The sequence below is a fragment of the Ictidomys tridecemlineatus genome, chromosome 1 (genome assembly GCF_052094955.1).
Source record: "Ictidomys tridecemlineatus isolate mIctTri1 chromosome 1, mIctTri1.hap1, whole genome shotgun sequence".
NCBI lineage: Eukaryota > Metazoa > Chordata > Mammalia > Rodentia > Sciuridae > Ictidomys > Ictidomys tridecemlineatus.
Window position 1 is genome coordinate 90,715,050 of NC_135477.1, and position 18,012 is coordinate 90,733,061.

General features: G+C 33.3%; 1 protein-coding gene across 5 annotated transcripts in view; it reads left to right on the forward strand.

Moving 5' to 3' along the window:
- Msh3 (mutS homolog 3) overlaps positions 1-18,012 on the forward strand; it is a 191,776-nt gene that overhangs the window by 122,276 nt on the left and 51,488 nt on the right. For all 5 annotated transcript variants that reach the window (XM_078044414.1, XM_078044417.1, XM_078044423.1 and 2 more), the window contains exons 17-19: positions 1,521-1,637; positions 6,911-7,018; positions 12,719-12,830. In XM_078044414.1, coding sequence (XP_077900540.1) covers positions 1,521-1,637; positions 6,911-7,018; positions 12,719-12,830 — 337 coding nt within the window. The remainder of the gene's footprint in view (positions 1-1,520; positions 1,638-6,910; positions 7,019-12,718; positions 12,831-18,012) is intronic.

Here is an 18,012-nt window from a genome sequence, read left to right on the forward strand (position 1 = left end):
TGAGATTCTGTCTTTTCTCCTTGGTTAGCATTAATCTTCCAGAGGGGACTCACTTAAAATAGTATTAGAGCAGTGTATACTCCTGTGAATAGTATCCGTTTTGGATTATTTGTTAGTGCTGTTATTAATAAGTTTGAATGAATCTGAGATGAAAATTTTTTTTATTTACCTAAAACAGTTTTAGAGAAACAAGTAGTGGGTAAACATATAAAGGATCTTGGTTAAAGATGAAGGGAAATTTTGACATGATATGTGAATAATTATTAATTATTTTAATTAAAAAAGAAAACTATTTATTATCCATTGCCAGAACAATAGATGCTGAAGGCACATGCCTGGGTTTGTTTAGCTCTGATACCATCTTTTTTTCCTGTGTTATTAGAGCTGCACTATAGATATGAGTATTGCTGATTTGGGGGAATTTTTGTTTCTTTGTTGGCCTGTTTTCCTTTATCTACTTTTGCTCTGTATTACAGCTAATGAATGGCAATATGTTTTATGAAGAGACATTACTTGTAATCATGTTAGTCTACCTAGAACACTAACTGAAATGCCTCAGTAAATGAATTTTGCCAGAAGAGAAGGCTATGATAAATGTTTGCATAGAAGTCTAGGTGATGTAATTTAAAAGCAACAAGGAAAACATAAATCAATGTCAGCATTTGTGAACATTTAGTGGTAAATTGAATGAACAAATAAAATGGTTTGGGGAAAGTTCATTGCCATTTTCTTCTGGTCATCAAGGTCTTGACATATTGACATATTAGAGTATTATTAGTTGGATTTTGAAAGTGAAAGATCCACACCCAATGAGCAATATGACAAATGAAAGATAACTGGAGCAGTGTATTGCAGGAGTGAGGTAGCAAACAAAGATCAGAGCTCACCCTCATCTTTTCTGCTTGAAGACCTATCATCCTAGTAGTGATGACATCACTTGCAGTAGCAGCCACCTAATACTTGTTGAGTACTCACAACTAGGTACTCTGTTAAGCAATTCTCTTTCACCCTCTCAACAGTATGAAGTAGATACTATTACAGTCCCCATTCTACAGCTGAGGAAAGTGATGTTTAGAGAAGTCCATTCTGTTTGCCCAAAGTCACAATAGTTGGTCAGTGGCAAGATGGAGACCTTGGCCTAGAGTCTTTTCCTGTTCTTCAACCTTTGTCACCTTACTTTGCTGTATTTGCTTCTCATTTTTTTTTTAAGGTGAGCATTATCACAGTATTATTTAAAGAAAAAAACAGCTTTTTTTTTTTTGCCTATGAAATAAAAATTCTAAAGTCTGACTTTGCCATACAGTTTGAAATACATTTTAAAAAGCTTCCTGAAAAAGGTCATATTCTTAGGAATCAGTAGTTTAGGACCATAAAATAATTAAAGAATGTTCTCTATTTACAGCTATTTACTTTCAAGGTTCATCAGTGAATAATAAATAACTCCTTTAATTTTCTGAAGTGATGGCATTGCTGATTCTTATAACCTTGATTTCATATTTATGTTTTTCCCCCTCTTCTAGCACAAAGGCTGTGAGCCGCTTTCACTCTCCCTTTGTTGTAGAAAATTACAGACATCTGAATCAGCTCCGGGAACAGCTAGTCCTTGACTGCAACACTGAATGGCTTGATTTTCTAGAGTGAGTTTGCAATGATAAATATAATCTGACTTTTTGCTATGAGAAATAGACCGGAAAATCTTTCCATCAAAAAGAAAAGTAGAGATTACTGCTTGTGACCTGCTATAAAATAGTTGAGTATTTGTGTTCTTGAGTTTTATTTTTAATCCATTGAAACATAAGCTTGTTTTAGTCTTTGGTGAGACCAAACACACATTATTGTTTCTGCACTAATATTTTGTTGTTAATAATATTTAGTAGAGTCACTTTGAAATTCTACCTTGGAATTTACCTTTCTTATTAAAGACTTCGTGTCTCTTTCAGAGATGGACAGGTTTGGGCTAGTTGCTTTGTTTTTATTATCTCCATTTAATTTTTTTTAATGACTTTATTATGTTTGTTTGTGTGTGTGTGTGTGTGTGTTTATTTATTTATTTAATGTTGGGCTGAAGATCGAACCCAGTTCCTCACACATGCTAGGCAAGTACTCTAGCCCTGAGCCACATTCCCAGCCCTTCATTTAATTTTTAAAAAAATTTTAGCAGCTTGTGTTTTTTTTTTAAGGGGAGAGAGAGAGAGAATTTTTTAATATTTATTTTTTTAGTTTTCAGTGGACACAATTTTATTTATTTTTATGTGGTACTGAGGATCGAACCCAGTGCCCCGTGCATGCCAGCCGAGCGCGTTACCAATTGACCACATCCCCAGCCCCAAGTTTCAACTTTTTGCTGCATTTGTTTTGTATCTCTCATATGTATTTAATGTATATATATTATATGTATATATACTATACACACATTTTTTCTGAACATTGAAAGTAAGTTTTAGACATCATAATACTTTATCCTTAAATAATTAAGCATAAATCTTCTCAGCGTAAGAACATTCTGCTATATAATCTTAAAACCATTACGATACCTAAGAAAAATTAATATTAAGAATATATTTGAATGTCTTGAATTTCCTGAACACCTCCCATCTCTTATTTTTCTTTTTTTTTTTTTTTTAGTGGTACTAGATATGAACCCAGGCATGCTTTGTCACTGAGCAACATTCCCAATCCCTTTTATTTTGAGACAGTCTTGCTAAGTTGCTGAGGTTGCCCTTGAACTTGCAATCCTCCTGCCTCAGCTTCCTGAGTTACTGTAATTACAAGCATGTGCCACGATGTCCAGCCCCTCTCCAATTTTTAAATGAAAGATCTAGTTAACTTTCACACAATGCATTTGGTTATTATGTTTCTTTAGTCTATTTGAATCAGTAGTTTGCCACCTTTTTTGTTTTCATAACATCACAAAAGAATATGATACTTATGGTATATTATTAAATAAAGAAAATGATGTAAAATAATATTGAAATATGACACAACTTATGTGTATATTCATATAATGCACAGCATATAAACATATTTTTAAAGATAGAATGCATATATATGCTAGTGTATTAATTATTAGTTTGCTGATTGACCATATGTATATCTTAAAAGATATATGTGGACACACAAACACACATACAGTGGCCTTTAATTTGCAGTGGGATCACATTCTGATAAGCCCATCCTAAGATGAAAATATCATTAAGTCAAAATACAATTAATTAAAAAATACAATTAATTCATTTCATAGCTTAGCATATCATACCTGCAACATGTTCAGAACACTTACATTAGCCTATAGTTAGGCATCTTGACAGAGTATCACACCACATATTACTATCCTGAGAAAAAAATCAAAGTTCATTCAAAATATAGATTCTACTGAATGGTTATCATTTCTACACCATTGCAAAGTTGAAAATTTATAATTTGTACCATTGTAAGTTGGGGATCTTCTGCTGGTAGACTCATGATGTTAACTGATTAGTTCTAGATAGTGAGATCAGTAGTGATACTAAATCCTCTATTTTGCCAAGACATGATTTATTACTTTAGAACTTTATATAATGTGCATATATTACTTTAAAAATAAAGATGTACATTAAAATTTTTATTAAAAAAAAGTTACATGAATTTAGCTAGAGCATTTGCAGCTAGAGCCCCATTTTTAAAAAAAACCACATTGTTATGCACACTGTTTATTGAGCTGCCAGATGGTGTGAATATGATATCATAAAAAAAAGATTAACCTCAATGAACCTGACATCAGAGGATTGAATACCAGCAGTAAGTGTATTATCCCTGACTGAGGTACTAACTGTTGGGCATTAGTCATATTACTTTTGATAGAAATGCTACAAAACAATCAAGGCTATAAACACTGCTGCCACTAAAATTCTTTCTCAAAACAGGTAACTCTTTTATATTCTGGAAGATGAAATCTGGATTTTGAGTAATCTTCTCAATTGCAAATTTGTTAAATTTTCTCAGATAATAGTTCCAATATTTTAGAAATGAATTTGAAAGTAAAATGTAAAGTATTTTTTATTCATATTAGCCCCCAATATTTCTGAGCAACATTTGATAATAAACTTCTCTAGTCATCATAATAGCTTTAAGTATCTTCACCTAATTCCCATAGACCCAGCAACCTCTTTTGGCCAGAAATTAATTCACTGTGCTTTGACTTCAGCCTTAAATTTATTGTGATAAGGTTGCATAAACTTGATCTTTAGGATTGTTATCTGAGTTACCCATCTTTCAGCTTGTTATTTTTCTAAGTATGGATTATCTTTGAAATTTTGTAAGGTGTTGAAAAATAGAAAAAAGCCAATAAATCAAACAAGACTTCTTTAATAATAGTAATGATGATGTTTAAAGTTTATGATAATTTTCATTTATTCATATGCCTTATTTTATTCATCATTGACATGAGAAAGAACATTATTGTCCATATCAAAATAATTATCTTATCCTTTATTTCTTTTTGTGTTTTATTAACTGAAATTGTACCCACTGAAAGCTATGTTTATTCTTTCCATCCTGGAAATTAGAATATTATGAGAGACAGTTACCTTCAACCCTGAGGCTGCTGGGTAGTAACAAATCAGGGTGGCTTGTACAAGATCTGAGTAGAGAGTGAGAGTAAAAAAAAACTTAGTGCCAAAATTCTTTGACACCCATGTCCAGAAAGGCAAAGGTAGAAACATCAAATATGACTGCTCTCTAGTAAGAGAGGGTCCCAGGATGAGAAGACCAGGCCTATTTATAATTAGGACAGGGATGGCATAGTCCAAGGTGTAAATGAGAGGTCAGCTTTCCAAACAGAGCCGGCTCAGGAATAACAAGGCACTGTTACTGGGCAGCCACCTTCCAGAGTTAGGGCCTTACAGCATATGGCATCTTCACAACTAGGAGGCTTGCTTATGTATGTATGTATGTATGTATGTATGTATGTATATATATATTTATTTTCCCCTCTTTCTATCCAGTACTGGAGATGAACCCAGGGACATTCTAACTGAGCTACAACCACAGATCTTTCTCATTTTAGAGAGAGAGTCTGGCTAAATTGCTGAGGCTGGCCTCAAACAATAGGCTTGTAGTCATCCTGCCTGAGCCTCTTGAGTTGCTGGGATTATAGGTGTGCACCACTGTGGTGGGCTACTAGAAAGCATTTTTAAGGTGGCATCTGAGGACTTTCTGACTGATACTAGGGATGCATTCCTGCTGTATTTGGGATTTACAGGCTCTTAATTCATAAATTATATGAATTACTGTTAATGTAATTCATATAATTTATTTTGATGAACTTTAATTCAGTGAGAAGTAGGTAATTAATTATGCTTTGTCTATTCAAAGAAGTGTACTGTGAATATATTTTTTGATTTCACACTTAGTCAACACAAAAATAAAGCTAAATACTTAAAATGTTCCCAGTTTTCAGAAAATATCATTTTCATAGAATATCATGATAATTCTAGAAAAATCCCAGAAACAATTTTTTTAAAAAAATCAAAGACAGTGATCATTTATAGGAATAACTGATCATTGTAATAACAATGGGATATCCTTTTAAGCTATGAAGCATTCTGAAAATGTTTGGAGTTAAGTAACAAATAGACTAAATCTCAACATTTCTGAAAAACGCTTTTTAAGAGAGGTTTTCCAATGTAACTCCTCCCTCCCTTTTATAGCACCATATAACAAAGAGCTCAATTTGAATCTTGGTGTTGCTATTTAATAATTGTGAGATGTAGGCTTTATTGCTTTAATCTCTCTGAACTTCATTTATAAAACTTAGGTAATTAAACCTACCTTGATGGTTGTTATAAAGAAATATAGGTGCCTTTCTTAGTCACTGGTTAGTAAATATTGATTTTTCACTTTGACTTTTTCTTGGACCTTCTTTGTAGTTAACTTAGTTATCATTATATTCCCTCATTTTCCAATCTTTGAAGAATTTGAGGCTTATCATCACCTAAATTTAAATTTTTTTAATTAAATAAAAGTTGTTAATCCCTCTTGGAAGCAGAATAATTATTGTAAGAATTTAAGCTTAGTTATATATTTTATCTTAAAAAGACAATTCATCCTAAGCATTTAAAAAAAATAAGTTTTGGATCCTTTTTGTAGTATAATTATATGTATTTCAAATATCTATAACAGATCATTACAAACAGATGTCCACAATTTATATTGTATGGTACACATTGAAATATAATAATATGAAACAAGGTAATTGGGCACTTTAGGAAAAACAACAACAAACACCTGTACACATTTCTACACTTTTCCTGACCAAGTCTTTTAAGCTTTTAGATCACCAGGTATTATAGTTTAACTGGCCAAAGATTTGAGATGATGACTATTATCTTTTAAAAAACAAATCTGAAATTAAATTTTTATAAACATTATTCATAGGATAACTGAAAAAAATTACTTTTTCCCCTTGCTTGTCTTTAACAACTATTTATTACCATATCTATTCTATGATAGGAGTGTGGAGTAGACCTAGGGGTACAAAAACAGGTGAGTCTGCCTTTAAGAGGCTTCCAGTTCAGTGTGAGAGGTATTGAAATTGTTATTTTAGGTTTGGATGTTCCTGTATAAGAGGATCCCAAAGGGAAGCTCACCTGTCTGAGTAGCTTATGATATGTTGGAGCTTAATGCAAATTATTTCTTATATGTAAGTTGTTCATTATATATAAGTTGAAATATCATAGTCAGATGAAATGTATAGTATAGTATAAATAGTAGGTACCTGTATATACAAGGTATATTAAAAATAATGGTAGTTCAACCGAGTTCCCATCTGTCTTACTTGTTAGGTATACTGCTTATTTGGGGGGTTCTTACATTAGCATAGTTCTTAGAGATCTAAGACATTAACTTGATCATTTTGTTGTTGTTTCTATAGGAATTTCAATAAACATTATCACTCTTTGTGTAAAGCAGTGCATCACCTAGCAACCATTGACTGTATTTTCTCGCTGGCCAAGGTCGCAAAGCAAGGAGATTACTGCCGGTAATATCTTTTATCTCTTCTCTTTATCATTGCTTCAGATGAAATTGCATTATTCAATTAATTCTAGTGTCTTTATTATAAAATATTGCAGTTACTCAAATGTGTCAGATTTTTGGTAAAGTGAAATGTCATACACATAAAGCTTGATTTGAAAAAGAACAAATTCCTTTATTCCTTTATTCCACCTATTAGTACAATGAAAGCAGATGTTTCTAACTCTAGAAATGAATGTTATATTTTAATTTTTAAGTTTATGTGGTCAATATATTGATAAAGTTTGAGTACCCCTTTCTTATGTTGACATTGATTTGAAGACTTTACATCATTTTAAACTTTATAAAAGCTTGATTAGGCTAGGACTGTGGCTCAGCAGTAGTGCACTTGCCTAGCATGTGTGAGGCACTGGGTTTGATTTTCAGCACCACATATAAATAAATAAAAATAAAGATCTATCAACAGCTAAGAAAAAAATTTAAAAAGAGAAAAGAAAAGCTTGATTAGCTAAAAAGGATTGAAGGAGAATGGACATTTCTGTGATTTTCCGTTCCTCCTGAGAGCCCAAATTCATCCCATTATTCTTTATTGGCTTTTAAACACTCCAACATGGTTTATTCTCCTTTCCATTGTGGATGTTAGTATGAAATAAACCTAACTTTAAATTTTAGCTCTAACTTTTAGGAAAATTTTTTGTCTTCCAAAAGCTTGAGGGACACACACACACACACACACACACACACACACACACACACACACACACACACAAACATACACACCCTTCAGAAGAGTTAAAAAATATTTAGCTAATTGGCTTATTGTGGGGACTAAAAAGAAAGCCTATATATGACAGTGCCTAACAGTATCTATTACCTACAGAGTTGTTAGTAGGCAGATTTTGCTATTTATATTCTTTCATGTTTTGGTTTCTTCTTGTCACATTAGAGGGATTTGAACGTACACAGATTTGCATTGTCAGTCAGTTACCAACAGGCATTTTAGAACTGAAACAGTGCAGTAAATGAGAAGGAAGGGAGTAGAATTATATATTCTATTTGTCATCTGTTATAGAAGGCTTAGAGTCTACAATCAATTGACTTTTTGAAAGATTGAGGATTGAATCCAACTTTACTATTCAACTATGTATCCAGGCTTTTTTTTTTTTTTTTTTTTTTTTTAATTTTGAGACAGGATCTCACCTTGTTAAGTTGCTGAGGACACTAGCAGTCTGGTGTTACTTAATTCCAATCATTGTCGAGGTGATGTATTATTCTGTCTGATGAGCAGCCCTAGCTATTTCAGTCCAGCACATATCTGTCCACTGTTCTCAGCCCACTACCTCAGAAAGCAGCCAACACCCATAGGGGAAGACTGGCCCTTCCATGGGCCTTGGTCCTATCCCAGATCCTACCTGGTAATTCTTTGCTGTCTTGTTAGTTTTTAGGTGCCTTTGGGTAGCTCTTTCCTATACTTTGTCTAGCTTTTCTCCTTGGCTCAGTAGGAAGATTGTTCCAAGTTACCTAGTTTGTCAGTGAAACATTTTAGGACATTTCATTTTGGCATTTCACATATCAAAAACTGCCCAAATTGGGCACTGCATATATTAAGAAGAATCAATCTAAAAAAAATCTAAATAAATTATGCCATAATCTTTCAGTAGTCTTATCAATCTCTTTTTTGGCAAAAATTAAACTGAATGTAAATAACCATGAAATAGGAGATTTCTATCTAAAATTCATTTAAATAGTACATAAGTATCTGAAGTTTGTTTTTCTTAAATTTCCAGCTTATTGAAAGACATTAGTGCTTTTGAACTGTTTTATTTTAATTCAAATTGATTATTTGACTTTATAATTGAAATCTTTTCTAAACACTATTAAGATCTTTTTATTCACTATAGTCTAAAACTTTAGGCAAAAGTTTTTATTCTCGGGTCTCTTAATCCGATATTTATAATGAATATTATACTGTTTTAACTAATGTAGATTATCTTGTTTCTCTGGATCAGTTGAAATAGAAAGATGCAATTTTAAAAATATAAAGTAAAATAAATAAATTTGTTCAAGTTCACATGGTTTATTTTTTTTTTCCAGGATATACCTGGATTTTCTCAGTTCTTTCCCCCTTGTGGCCATAAAATATCATTAATATGCTTTTGCCACTTTTCTAGCTATAAATATTCTGTCCTACTGTAACATCCCAGCTCCATTGATTATCCTTTACTGTATTCTACCAGGAAGTGTTTTATCATTATATAATTTTGATAGCAACAGAATAAGTCAGTGAAGCAGAACCAATCACTCAAAATTTTGTCCTGAAATGAAAATCTTTTTGGGAATCACATATCAATGTCATGAATGTGATATAGTGATTTCACTTGACAGAGCACCTAGGATTTTTTTTTAAATTGATATCACAAGTGTTTCGTTTTTTTTTCTCTTGTAGTAAATTCATAATCCATCTAGATAAAAATCTTATGTTAGAATTATACTCTAAAATCCAAGAACTGTAATTTTAATGTTCCTCTCCATGATGATGTCAAATTATTTACTCAGGAGAGTAAATTTACTAAGTCACTTTCTTTGAAAAATATGAGAGTATTTTCTTGAGATTTTATTAGCCAGATATATGAAAGAAGAAGAATGTTATGTATTTAGGAAAATGGTGTTTCTTGGCATAATAAGTATGTTCTGAAAGTGTTCATATATAAAGTTCTGGGTCAGACAACTTGAAGAGGTTGTTCGTAGGATGCTATGCTGAAAAACACCAATACATGGCCAAGAAACTGATGAAAAGATGTGCAGCATTAATAATCAATAGTTACAAATTAAAATGATGAAGGTAGCAGCATTCACTCACCACATGGTCAAAAATTTAAAAATTTGAATATATCAGCTCTATTGAGGATATAAAAAATAAGTCAACTTTTATATCCTGCTGACACAAAAAACAATATTCAAGAACTTCTCTTGAATATTGAAATAAAAAGTATTCATACCCACTTCAGGAATTTTCTCTAGCTTAGAGAAACACTTGGACACATACACATATAAGGTTATTTATTGCAGCATTATTTATAACAATGAAAACTTGGACACAGTGCACAGTGATAGAGAATGACTAACTTATTTATGCAGCAACTTCAAAAGAATGCTGAAACTCTGATAATAAATGATCCTTAATTTTCAGCATACTGAACTATCAGGGTTCATTGGACCTAATTTCAGTTTTTTAAGGGTTTTCCAAAGATCAATGAAAAAAATTGTCTTTTTTTCATTTAAAATGGAGAATAATTATATTTGTGTCTTATATTTATCATGTGGGTCCATTGGACCCTTTAATCAATCTGAGATAGACTTTGAGATCTTTAGTGAATTTTGAAATATTTATTATTTCAATATCCTAGGAGCTATTTCACATTGTTTTCAGTTATTCCAACTATGATATAAAAGCCTAAAATAAAAAGAAATCTGAAGAATGATAATGCAAAATGAGGGAAAAAATATTACCTTTTTGTTTTCTTATCATGTTGCTCAAAGTTTGCATCATCTTTAAAGAAGGTATAAAAGAAAAGCGCAGGTGCTAAGGTTGTAATCTGCTGATAACTTTCATTGGGTAGAGTTGAGAATTCAGAAGTTTTCATCTTTCACCTATAATAAAAGGTAAAACAGTTGACAAAGGACCAAAGGACCATTTCACAGTTAGTAGGTTAATCAGAAGATGATGAGAAAGATGGTGTTCTAAATACTGTTGACAATAAGGCATCTCCTATATAAACAAAATCTGCAATTATAAATGCTCATGTGCAAATGTAAATATTTTTAGTCAATATTATTATTAAAAATTGAGGTGTCAATAATGTATTTGTAGGGCAAGATAAAATATGCTATTCTCATCCAGTCATTCCATATGAAGCATTTGTCATGTAATATTTAGTGACTAGAAACTGGATAATCCTGTTTTGTTAAAAGACATCATGGTTTTCTGTCTTTCATTGTAGTTGTTCACCAAAATTTACTTGATGCAGTTTATAGGTGAACAGGCAGGAGGAGATTGAAAAGAAATGGATGCTATAGAAATGAAAATATTAATTATCCTAATTATTCTAATTGGTGTCTATAAATCTAAAAATGAAAATGTTTTGTAATTATGGAACAAAAGAGTTTTAGCTCTCCTTCCAGAAAATTATCAGTTTTAGGTAGTTTTGAATGCATTTTTGTCTCTGAGAGTATGAGAAGAACCAGAACAAATGAACTAGAAACTATTAGAAATTATTAAAATTTGGAATTCAGTATTTATAAATGAATGTATTCCAGGTGCATGCATGAAAGTTGATAATGCAGTTATATTCAGAATGTGTTATCCTATTTCAGTTATATAAACCTTGAAAACCAGAAAACTATGAAGTAAAAATGTGACATTTGCCAGTTTTAAATTCTTACTAAGGGTTTGGGGGTATAGTCTAGTGGGAGAACACATGTCTAGCATTCATGAACCCTTGGGTTTGATCCCCAACATGCCAAAAGAAATAAGCAAACACATATACACACACATATATAAGATACATATAATAATGTAAAATTATTTATAAAATGGACTTTAAAATATTAAAAATAAGAGTCTATTGGATCAGATAATATTGGTCAAATTGATTTTCTTATGTGTACTGATGGTTTAAATATACTGTTGAGTTCAAAATAGTTGTACAATGTTATATTACAATATAACTTTTTTTTAACCAATATGATGTGTCTATAAACATAAATTTATAGATGAAGGCTGGGAATAGGAGACACCAAACTGATCTCAGTGATAACATCTGGGGACAAGTCCCAGCAGGGCTGGCTCAGGGGACAGGATAAATAGATAATACTGATAAGATACAATGGGTGATAAGATATGAAGGCTTGGAAAACTGATAAGATTCACAGGATTAAAAAAAAAAGAGATACCTTAAAGATAGGCATCTCATTCTCAGATAAAACCTTTCTCACTTAATTACTCCTTACAAATTCTTTGACCCCCCATCTACACATTATTTTACTCTAGTCAGGCTCCTCTCTACCCTGCCTCTTTTTTTCTTCTTCTTCTTCTTCTTTCTTTTTTTAAAGTGCTGGGGATAAAACCCAGGACCTTAGAAACGCTAAACACATACTCTGACACTGAACTATGCTCCCATCCACCCAAAATAATATTTATATAAAAAAACGTGAAAGATATAAATGATCATAGAAATTAAACAGAATATGAAAATTTTAGATCATTCTGTATTCAGTCCAACACATGAGATTATTAAAACTAAGAGAATTATTAAATATAGAAATAATTTTATATGATTTACTTTATTATGCTCATTACTGAAAATAATTCAAGTAGTGATAATCTGAACTGTTACTTTTAGTAATGAAAATATGTTTGATCTTAAACAACAATAGAAAAATAAAAAGGGTTGTGGAAAGGTCATCTGTAGTCTTGGAGCCATCAGAAGACTGCTAAGTTTGTGCTTCAGCACACAGTTATTCCCAGTTATTATTTTATAGTTAAAATTCTACTTTTATATTCAAAGCCTTATTCTGGCTCTTAATGTCTATGTTTAAGGTTTTGCTGTCTATCTTAGTAACTGGGTACTGAAATTTTTCATGCTGAGAGATTTTTTTAAAAAAGCTATTTTCATGCCTATAAATTGAAATCTAACTTTTTTTGCAGGCCAACTTTACAAGAAGAAAAGAGAATCATGATAAAAAATGGAAGGCATCCTGTGATTGACGTGTTGCTGGGAGAACAGGATCAGTATGTTCCCAACAGTACAAATTTATCAGTAAGTACCACATTTTAAGAAAAAAATAAGTAAAAGATGATAACATTGATTCCAGCTTTTTGGAATATCACATAAGTATTTTTTTAATATTTATTTTGTAGTTATTCTTGGACACAGTACCTTTATTTTATTTATTTATTTTTATGTGATGCTGTGGATTGAACCCAAGGCCTCAAACATGCTAGTGAGCCCTCTGTAGCTGAGCCACAACCCTAGCTCCATAGGTATTTTTTCCCCATAAATATTTTTTATAATTTAAAATTATCCAGGTTTTAACTTTGACTTTAAATGGACTAATGCTGGGTATAGTTTCATATTCACTATTAAGTATGGAATTGATTCAATTTCCAATGAAAATTTATTCATAGATGGAAAGATTTAGCAACTAAAGAGGATTCTTAGTTCTCCTAGGTAAAACAATAACAATATTTACCAATACCCAAATATGCTGATGAAATTGGAATCACAACAGGGTTTTGTAAATTCCTATTATCATATAGTGTTATATGCTTTGTCGTGTGTTCCACTATTTTTAGATGCTTTGGGAAAAAAAGATAAAACAGATGCTTCACCTCATTTCCATGATAATTTTCATTATATGGGCTCGAGTTCTCTATAGAACATTAATGACCCTACATACTTAACTCATTTAGCACATACTTACTGAGTGCCTCAGGTAGTTAAGTGAGTATTAGGAACAGAGAGTAGTAAGCTATTTGGAACTTTTCCCTGCCCTTGCAGAGCTGTGGCCTAGCAGAGAAGATGGGCGGACTAATATAGTACAGCTTAGTTAGTGCCAGAATGTTGTTAATCAATGTGTTCTGGGAACAGGTAACAGGTTGACCTAACCTAGTGTGGGAAATATGAAGAAGGTTCTCCAAGGTGACATACAGACTGAAGAATGAGTCAGTGTAAGCTAGGGAGAAGGGGGGAAATATGCTACATAGAGGAACCAAGCTGGCAGGGACTGGAAGTAAGGCGGACCAGAGTGAACTTAAGGAACTGAAAGATATTGAGTGAGGTAAGAGCACAGAGCATAAGAAAAGATGTGTTTAAAGATAAGGAAGAGGCCAGTTTACTTATAGGTTTTGTTCAGAAATGTACATTCTTAAAAGATTGAGAATACTAGCAAGAGAGTGAATTGGGAAAAATATGAATTGTGGCAGGTGTGTGAGTTACATTGAAGTTACATTATCAGAGCTAAGCAGAGCCAAATACTAAAGTGATAAGGATAGATTTTTATCCATGTTGTAATAGGGAAAAGAGCCCAGCATGACTTTGGCTTGACTAATTTGTGCAGAGGTTAAAGGGAGAATGAGAAATTGGCAGGGGAGTGAACTGAAAGGGGTGGGGGGAGATTGGTTAATGTGAAACCTGTCTGAATTTGTTAACCTGTACTTATACCACAGTTCAGAGAGCTAGCTCTTATTCCTTGAGAAGACAGTCTGGGTGGTAAAAGATATATATCTCAAAGAGGCAGAGAAAGAATTTAGAATTGCAAGCTTTCTAAAGTAACTACTCTAAGAAAGGCCTTAGTGGTCTATCTGCCTATCACCAAGTTTGTGCTGGAACAAGTAGTAAATTCTCCTGGCAGCACTGTATTTTCTCAGGCAGACACTGTAAGAGAGTCTGGTTCTTCTAAGGATGCTGTCATGAGCTGTTGAAAACTATACTAGTGTTCACGTATTTTTAATGAGGAGAGTGGACTAAATTATTTGTGTTCAGAGGTTATAATTATTGAGGCTGAAGTTGAGACTTAGTTCAGAAAAGGGCAGTGGTGCTGACTAGTGGTTGATCAAGGAGACAGCCTTCATCAACATTAAAATAATGTGCGATTGGGGTCAAAGAATATGTAAGGAATAATTGAGAGATTATATCTGAGAATGAGGTGCCGGTCTTTAAGATTTCAGAGGAGGTATTCTTTTGGGTGATGGTAGGATCTAGGTAAGCGTTGGAAGGTGGGTAGCAGAAGGAAGAAGGTATTTGGAAATGAGCTCAAGAAAGAGAATGTGGGAGTCATCCATGTGAATGTTGAGATTGTCGAAGGTACCAAGGGATCTTTTGTGGAAGATGATAGTGATCAAGGTGTCAGAGATTATAGGGCATGGGCACTGATGACATAAGGTTTCTGGGTGCCTTCAGTGAGGATAAGCAGAAGTGGTAAGGCCTAAAGAAGCAGAGAAAGACTTCTGAGTCCTAAGTTGCATTGGGTAGGTTGTGGCTCAGCTCCCAAAGAGAGGACTGCAAGTTTCCATCTAAGTCAGTGTATGAAGGAAATGTTAAGCAAATGGTTAAAAATATACAAGTATCAAGAAATATTTCTGAAGACAATGAAGAATTAAGATGTAGTGGGGCAGTCAGATAGTAGACCAGAACTTTAGGGAGTTGGGACTATTACAAAATATTCCATCTTGGACCATGACTAAGATGGAATGGTGAATTTGGCTGGTCACAAGACTGGTAATCTAGTTTCATGTTGCATTTGATATTATACAAAGGCCTATTGGTAGTTTGTAACCCTATTGTCTTAGTTGGTTCAGGCTGCCATAACAAAACACAATAGATGGGGTAATTTATAAACAACAGAAATTTATCTCTTGTAGTTGTGGAGGCTCAAGGTCTAAAATCGAAGTCTCGGTATCTTGTGAGGCCCTGTTTCCTGGCTTGTAGATGCTACCTCACTGTGTCCTCACATGGTAGAAGACTTCACAGATCTCTCTTAAGCCCTCATGACCTAATCACTTCCCAGAGCCCCCCACCTTCTAATGCCATCATCTTGGGAGTTGGAATTTCAGCATATGAATGTGGGGGTGGCAGGGAGACACAAATATTCAGACCATGGCAATCCAAGGACCACTGTCTGTAAATTGTTTATTCTCATTAGAAAATTTGTCTATTACTTAATATATCAAATAAGACAATAAGTACTGATCCTTTCATTGTCTTTAGAAAGACATAATTCCCTTTTCAGTTCCCATAATAACAATGGGGTATAACTTTTCTTGAGTAAGTAATATAGTTTCAATAGATAATAGCTTGGTTTATATTTAACTTATTAGTCATATAAAAATCTTTTCCTGTTACTGGGTTCCCATGGCCATCAGCTAGATCCCAAGTATGTTATTCTTGACCCACCGACCTACCTTCCTTCCTTCCTTTCTTTCTTCCTTCCTTCCTTCCTTTCTTTCTTTCTTTCTTTCTTTCTTTCTTTCTTTCTTTCTTTCTTTCTTTCTTTCTTTCTTTCTTTCTTTCTTTCTTTCTTTCCTTCTTTCTCCCCCCCTTTAAAAAAAACACTACATTATTACTATTTAATTCAGAAAGATTTGAAGAACTAAAATAACCTTCTAATTACAAGGATGTTTTAAAGAAATATTGCACTCATATTTAAATCTTTACAAAATAAATGGAATGATTTTTTTAACCATCAGGCACCTCAGAATATTTCAGAATATTCATTTCTTTTACATATGCTTTTTCTAACTCGAGTAGGAGTTGATATAAAACTGTTGCTATGGTGAAATGTATTCTATTTTTCAGGGTATAAATTTATATATAGGGATAATGTTGAGAAAGAACTTACTATGTGAAATTCACTGTATATTATGGCTATTAATTTATAAAATATGCCCTAAAAATAATTTCCTCAAAGTTGAATGACATTGTTCCTTTGATAACCATTTAGTTTTAAGAAATAGTCTTCCATACATGTAAATTATAAATATGATTGATTTTCTGGATTCTGTATTATATGAAATTATTCCAGTGCTACTGAACAAACCAACTTTCTGCTCACTTTTCTTCTCCCCATTTTAAGAATGCTTTTTAAGCCCCCTGCCCCCACCCCCACTTTTTCTTCTTCCATAATTCATTGTATAATCTCAGTATTATATTGATTTGGCAGCTTCTGGATCTTCCTACCTTCATCTTGCCCCTCTCCAATCACTCTCCACTCTGTAGACAGCCACAGGGCCTTTTCTAACCTGTCATATCATTCTCCCATTTGAATCCATGCTATGTTTCAATCATATAGACTTCTTACACTTCCCAAGTATCTGTGGGACTTGGCAGTTGGTATCTGCTGCCTGGAATGTCATTTTTCTCCACCTCCCCTCTTCTCACCCACACTCACAACCCACTCCACCCCACTCTCTAGCTAGCTCCTGATAATTCTTCCAGTTTTGTCTTGGATGTACCTTCTTACATGAAGCTTTTCCTTACCGAGGCTGGGATGGGCACCCCAATCTCATACCTACCTATGTTTCTTTCTTGGTATCTATCCCACTAAATTATAATTTCTTTTTTTTTCATTTGTACTTCCCAGCAGACTATAAGCTTGAAGAGAACGAGGAATATTTCCCTCTTTTTGTAGGTATAATTTCAGTATTAATCACACATCTCTAGCACATAACAGGAACCTAATCAGATTTGTTAAATAGAAGCTTCAGCAGTCTCCAAGTCTCACTTTAAAATTTTACCTTTTTGTTCCATAAAATGTTACTTTTCAGGATACTATGGGGTTTGGGTCAGGCTGGGGGTGGGGAGGGTTTCACATTGCAGAATAACTGCCCTGTAGAATTAGAAGAAAAATTTTGGATTTTGTAGTACAACATCTCTTCAAACTTGTGAATAAAATACATCCCAGAATAAGGAAATAACCTTCCATAGGTTGCCCAAGTTGGATAGTCTTAGACTCTTTCCCCAAGCATAGATGTATTCTATGGCAAACTAGTGCTTTCCAAACTTTTCACTTCACTGAACCTAGAAAATGGTAATATTTTGATGGTTCACTGGAATCAAAGGAGAAGGTAGAGGTTGCTCAGAGCCAAAGGAGATTGGCCCAGAGGATGTGGTCACCCAGCCCCACCTGCCACCTTGAAGATTAATTGGTCAGAGTCTTGACACACCTCTAGCACTATGAAAAAACAAGACATACTCCTTGGGAACCTTTACTATAAAACACTGCAGTCTCAACCCTCTGTGATTGTTTGTTTATTAGACGAAACAGCTTTCTTTCTATTAAATAGATTTTGATAGTAATTAAAATTGAGGATTTGTTTGTGGAGTTCTTTTGTTTTTAGCATGAGTAATATAATTCAACTTATTCAAAAGGGCAGTGTGGGTGGGACTCAGTCAAATGTGCAGAGTAAGAAGATTCCCAGGAAGCACTTTGAACCCTGTAGAT